Here is a 6,126-nt window from a genome sequence, read left to right as displayed (position 1 = left end):
ACAGTGTCATCAGCGTTTAGTAGGATTTCTTTCTTCTTTCTTTCGTCTGTTTTGCAGTGTGGACTGTCTCAGTTCAATTCTTGTTTTATTTTGAAATCTGTTCTCCTTTTTTTAGTTTTGCTTCTTGTTCCCCAATGAGATTCCTGATGTGTCCCCTGATTATTTAAGCCCTGCCCTCGTGTGTTTAGTTTGCCAGAGTGTCTTTGTATCCTCATGAGCAAGCGTTTGGTCCATTTGCCCACATTACTGCCTTTCTTGCCTGACTGATATCAATAAGTGAAGTATCATAGGTACAAAAACAAAACCCACTGGTACCAGGCCCAGATGCACGTTGATCACAAAGTACAAGTGGAGTACTGGGCCCGCCACAGATCCGGTAGGGCTGTAGGTGTCTGTGACTTGAATCAGATCGTGTGATATCTTAATCATTCTTTTCTGTCGAGTTGTAATAAATCTCTCTGAATGAACAGCACAATATTTTTGAAAGCTCCATGTGTGACTGTCTGTCACGGCAACAACAAATCTGACAAGCTGCCCGTGTGATAAATGACTGTCCGGATGATCACCAGCGACATCAAACCCCTGAGAGCCCTGAGAACATTGATCAAATCATTTTCTTGCAGGCTTTTTTCTCTTGGAATTGATGTTGACTATCAGTCTGACACCTCAACCGCACCTCTGGCAGACCGATAGGACCCTGTCCTTTTTGCAACATCCAACATGCAACATTAATTGAAGCTATTCCTTCAACATACAGTACATATGTCCGTACTCAGTGGAGGGTCAAGAGTTTCACCCCTTGCTAATTGTGTGACCGTGTGTTTGGAAAGTGACCTTGGAGACTACAATACACAGCCTCTTTGTGTCTGGCTCAGCGTTTCTTGCACTTAATTAAGTGGTAGCAAGTGGATGGACTGATTCCAATGAAGCACAATAGCCGGTTTAAAGCTGTTTGTGTTGAAAAGCCCTAACAGGAAATAATAAAAGCGTTGCATGAATGTACTCCACCTTACATTTACTATTGCAGCCCAATGACTGAATTAATCAAAGTCTAAGGTTCAACATTTAAAAATAAAAATAAATTTAATATCAGTACATTCAGAGTCTTCAACCAACTTTCTGATGCGGGAATATCTTCACTAACAAAAATGGCCATGGTGCAGTCTGGTACCGATTAATTTACTCTTGCAACACTGCACAAAGAATGCAGCATTTTATTTCAGGAATTTTTACATTTGTTGTTGTCCACCCGGCATAGTTAATTTGAGAAGAAATAGAAAGAAAGAAAATAGCTTTCCAAGGTTAACTAAATTCCTTCACACAAAACACACAAAAAAAACTATATATACTATTGGATAAACATTTTGCCATAACTTCAATAGGATGGGCAAGACAGGCATTTTGGTAGGCTGAGCCCACCCACCCCTGCCCTGGGTGGCATGTTAGCGTTCCTCCACAAGAACTCTTCCAACGATCTGGAACTCCAGATCTAACCAGTCGAGCACATTCCCTGGGCTGAAGAAGCTATTGTCCATGTAGTTCAGGATATCCTGGCGTGGCACGGTGTGATTCCACATGTGGACGTCAGACAACATACCGGTGAAGGACTCTGCTAAGACAAATCCCCCACCAGGGGAGTCCTGTTCCTGAAGATTGAACAGCATACGGCTTGATTAAACTGGGAAGAGCGCGCATGGAATTTTCAAGTGTGTGACCGCGCAGCACTGTACCTGTCCTAAAACGATGACGACGGGGCCACTGATGTGGGATCCAGAGGTGACGTATTTCCTAGCTGTATGTTTTCTATCCAGCCACAGCTGTGCCACTCCAGACACTGAGTCCCACGTGGTGCAAATTGAATGCCATGTGTTCACTTTGTAGTCCAGCCATGGGAACAAAACTGCGATATCTCTGATAGAGAGTTGTATTCCATTATTTGTCTTATACAGAAGCAAATGATTGTCATGGTTGGGTGTAGCCAAAGAGAAGAGCGAGTGATCTCGAGTCAGGTCTGTGAAGGACCTGCAATGATGGTAAAGTCAGTCATGAGACAATTCATATCATAAGTAGACCATCCAATTATGTGTATATATATATATATATTTGTATTGTTGTTGTCGTTGTTGTAACCATTACCTAAGACAGACAGTGACAGCACCAAAATTCTGTTTTGCTGTAGTCAGAGTCACATGAGCGGTATTGGTCTCCTGTGGGAAAGTGAACATTTTATCTTGAAGATCTGGGGGGGAAAAAAAAAATGTTGTTAGTAGATCAGCGCAAATTACAGTGTTATAGGTCTTATTTTAAGATTATTATTTTTTTGTTTCTGGGTGACATTTAAACCTATTTTCATGTGTGGTAAAATAAGTAAATAAGAACATTGTGCCCCTGGTCTGTTTCCAAATTTAGTCAGTAAACACATAATACAAAATTCTGCTGTTAAAACAGATCCCCTATAAAGAAAAAAGTTTTTCCTAATGCGTATCAAAAACAAAGTTTCCCAACCTTCTTTGCATTGGAAAGGACCATGGCATGTTTGAAATACCTCTTGTCTCAGTGAGATGTCACCTTACCTTGAGGTTTGGCTGCACATATTGTCAGCAGACTCAGAAGGAACAAAAATGCCATCTGAATATAAAGACCAACAAAAGGAATTATAGAATATAATCACACATCTTACATCACATCGTTTTGACATACATTACCTTATCTTCTGTGAGTCTATTAAGAGTCTACGACAATGTAACTGATTGTTGATCAGTCTGAAAAATATCATGAAGAAACCAAAATAAAGCTCAAGCACTCATTTCTCGATTCCCCAATGCCATTAGTGATGTCTCTCTCTCTCTCTCTCTCTCTCTCTCTCTCTCTGTCCAAGCCGCATTTGATCAATATTTTGGTCAATATGTGTGGCGTTGTCTCCGTGTCTGTGCTGAGCAAAGGGTGGAGGGTGGGAGTTACACACACAGACGACACACAAAGACTATAGGAGGGACGGAGACTCACGACGAGAGAGAAAAAGAGCAGGGGCCACAATGCAAATGGACTGAAAGGGTAAAAAAAAAAAAAAACTTTAAAAAGAATATACCCATAGTCTTTTATTACTGTTGGTAATAAATTATTCTCGGCACCAAAAAATTTGCAGAGCCGTTTGGGAGCCGAAAGAGCCGGTTCTCTCTAAAAAAAAAAAAAAAAAAAGAAGAGCTGGAATGCCCATCACTAAATGCCATGCTCGTTCTTGTCTTACCTTTCGTCTTGAACCTTTTTAAAAACTCCAAACCTGGAACTCACTTTTATGTTTTTACGTTTTTTAATGACTTACTCAACATTAATCAACCCATATTTGTGAATGTGCAGTAATAAAAATACAAAACTTATAACAGAATAAACCTCAAATAATGTTTTGTTAACTTTAAAGTTAAAGTTTGTTGCATAATGTATTGTTGCCTACATGGAAACAGTTCTGGGTCAGGGAGTGTTTAGTGATCGCTGGAACTTGAACTGATTATTGATTTAAAACAAACATCAGCGATTCCTTATCTAATTGGGTTGGGGTCAGCCTTAAAAAAAAAAATGGCTGATAGTTGACCTATTTATGATATGACTGCTCAGTGTTCTGTCACCCACACTCGTTGGGGAAACTATTAAATCCATGCATTGCAATTGCAAAAAGGTTTGTTTTCAGTGTACTATCCATGCAAATATACACATTAGGTCTCACTTTTTTGCCCCAATGCCTCATGTTTCGCATCAACATGCATTCTGGGTGAAGGCCATTTAAGTGATTGTTGTTGACATTGTGGGTACAGCGGAAACAGTCAAAATAAAGTGATAAAAACGAGTGACGGTGCAGCTATTATGGCTGGAGTCCAGCCAAAATGTTGTGCTGCAACAGATTCAGGTCACCTTCCTTTCTGCAAAAAATGTCTCATCAGTCTTCTGCAGACATCTAACCACAGGTTGACAGACAACTCTTGTTACAATTAAATAATAACATTAAATAATAACCATGATACCAAATTAAAGGGAATCCATCTGAATTAATTCTGGTAATATCTCGCAGTACCAGGTTTTCTGAGAATTACGTTTGCTTTTATTTGTTGTTTAAATTTGTTTGGTGTCAAGAATGGTTGTTCTATTTTTCTCTTTGATCATTTGTAAAAAAAAAAATAAAATAAAATAAAAAATAAAAAATCTTCTTCCGTCCAATCATAACGCGCCATTTTCACTTGATGTCAACTGGTCATGTGAAAAAAATAAAAATAAAAAAAGTTTCCATGACACTTTTGTGATACACCTCTATATGGATACATCTGGATAACCTCCTCATGAGAGCTTCAAAACCTTTGAGCCAAATTTGAGAGGTTTTTCCAAGTGAAGCTGTTTCCATCACCAGTTGCTTATTGCCATATTTAGGTTTCGCGCAATTCTAGGGGTGGTGGAAACGCAGCTACTGATGTTAAGGTTCTCCCCCAACACAAGCGGCCATTCAATCCCGGGACCGCCACGATATGAAAGCAGGATGTGATATGATTAGGAGAGGATGTAACACAATGTGATTGAATTGGACGGGCTTGGCTCGAGCCTCAGAGAGGGACGAGACGGACGAGGAGAGGAGGGGGGAGGGGATCGGCTTCTTTTCTTCTCTGCTGCATTATGGGATCAAGTTTTCAATTAACGCTTTAGCGATGACAGCTTTACAATACCATTTGTTGGCTCTCCAAGTCAGCCGAAAGGATCGGCGCCGCTACCTGCCTGCCTGCCCGCGCTCTCATTCCCTCCGATTTAAAAGTGGATTTGTATGAAGGAGATAAAAAGGACAAAGCGGCGCCTCGCCGTCATCCCCACCTCATTCCTGGACCGCCATCGCGGCGGTAACGTTTTGGTTTTTTTTCTTATTTTATTATTATCGTCATTACTCTTCCCACAATCTCATCGCCTGACATTCACTCAGCAGCCCGCTGCCTCCCCAAGCGTCCACGACTTTCACATTGTGCACGTTGGGAAGCTCCAGCCGGGCTGCTGCGGGAGAGATAAGAGGAGCCCGCTCGCTTCAAGCTGCGAGATGCCAGATCTTTCGCTCAGCTCGCTTCTGCTGCTCTCCCCAGTAGGCTTCGCAAAACAAAACAAAAAAAAAACACAGAGAGGGGTTCGCTTTTTTCACTCGTCGGGCTTTTATCGTCGTGCAGAAATGCATCAACTGGCTATGCAGACGACTGCGGGCGTGCGTAATTACAGCCTCTGCAATTTGCCCGCGCAAGTCGTTAAATATTCATTGTTTGGAAATTGTTCTGTGTGAACTAATCAAAGTTCAAAAAAGGCAAATAAATGCAAAGTTTTCCAAACTTCAAAACGGCCATTCACAAACCAGTGGGTACCGTCAATGGTTGGAGGGGGAAAAAAAGCTGTATTTCCGAAAAGGCCGGACCTTTAACTGTGCCGGGACTGGGAAATTGCAGAGTTTGTCGTCGTTCTTTTCCTGTGAGTTCTCTTCTCCGCGAGCCATTCATAATCTTGCAGTTTATCACTGTTATGACTATCGGTGACGGCTTCAAAGTTAGGGTTAAAGACAGACCTTGGTTTGAGTGGAGCGCCTATAATGCAATTACTTCATCAACCCACTCAGCTCCACCGGATGAAATATAACAATAGCCAGCAGCGAATGCCCCGATTCTCCACCGCAGTCATGCAGGCAGGTGCCACTTCATTCGTTCACTTCGGCCCTTTGATCGTGATGAATTTCTGCCACTTGGCAACATGTTTATTGCAAACACCGGCTCCCGCGGAGAAGAAATAACGCCTTCCTACCCTCAGCACAAGCAGAATGTTTTCAGTTCAGGTGTTTTTCTGGGTTTAGGAAGACAAGAAAGCAGCAGATGTGAACTGCAGTACAGTTGGGATCAATAAAGTACATCAATCGATCTATCAATCAATCTATCGGTCTACATATATACTGTATATATATGAGAAAGAGAGAGAGAGAGAATGTGTGTGTGAATTGGGCATTTATTTTGTACGGCACAATTCAATTCAAAGGTCAATTCAATGAATTCAATCATTTATTTACTCAACACGGTGGAAAGCGGGCCAGCGTTTTGATTTTTGTGGAATAAATTTGAGTGCCGA

The 6,126-nt window shown here is 41.4% G+C and overlaps 1 protein-coding gene across 1 annotated transcript; it reads right to left on the bottom strand.

Moving 5' to 3' along the window:
* Window positions 1–230: 230 nt before the first annotated feature.
* Window positions 231–2,745, bottom strand: LOC142902776 (jeltraxin-like). The gene is made up of 5 exons (XM_076048201.1): window positions 2,706–2,745; window positions 2,574–2,628; window positions 2,137–2,239; window positions 1,731–2,022; window positions 231–1,646 (listed from the first exon to the last, which is right to left on the bottom strand). Exons 2-5 carry the CDS (start codon window positions 2,626–2,628, stop codon window positions 1,443–1,445), a joined length of 654 nt encoding a protein of 217 aa, XP_075904316.1. The 5' UTR covers window positions 2,706–2,745; the 3' UTR covers window positions 231–1,442.
* Between the last annotated feature and the right edge of the window lie 3,381 nt (window positions 2,746–6,126).

Source organism: Nelusetta ayraudi, unplaced genomic scaffold (assembly GCF_046127955.1).
Source record: "Nelusetta ayraudi isolate G7.1 ecotype Tasmania unplaced genomic scaffold, CSIRO-AGI_Nayr_v1 ptg000097l, whole genome shotgun sequence".
Classification (NCBI taxonomy): domain Eukaryota; kingdom Metazoa; phylum Chordata; class Actinopteri; order Tetraodontiformes; family Monacanthidae; genus Nelusetta; species Nelusetta ayraudi.
Note: the sequence above shows the minus strand (reverse complement) of the source record. Positions and strands in the feature narration are given on the sequence as shown.

What these genes read in the sequence shown, in the direction of transcription:
- LOC142902776 (XM_076048201.1), bottom strand. Translation starts at nt 2,628, where the DNA reads ATGGCATTTTTGTTCCTTCTGAGTCTGCTGACAATATGTGCAGCCAAA. An exon ending in ATGTGCAGCCAAACCTCAAG is followed by an intron (nt 2,240 to 2,573) that starts GTAAGGTGACAT and finishes TTTCCCCCCCAG; the next exon opens with ATCTTCAAGATAAAATGTTC. An exon ending in TCGTCATCGTTTTAGGACAG is followed by an intron (nt 1,647 to 1,730) that starts GTACAGTGCTGC and finishes TTCAATCTTCAG; the next exon opens with GAACAGGACTCCCCTGGTGG.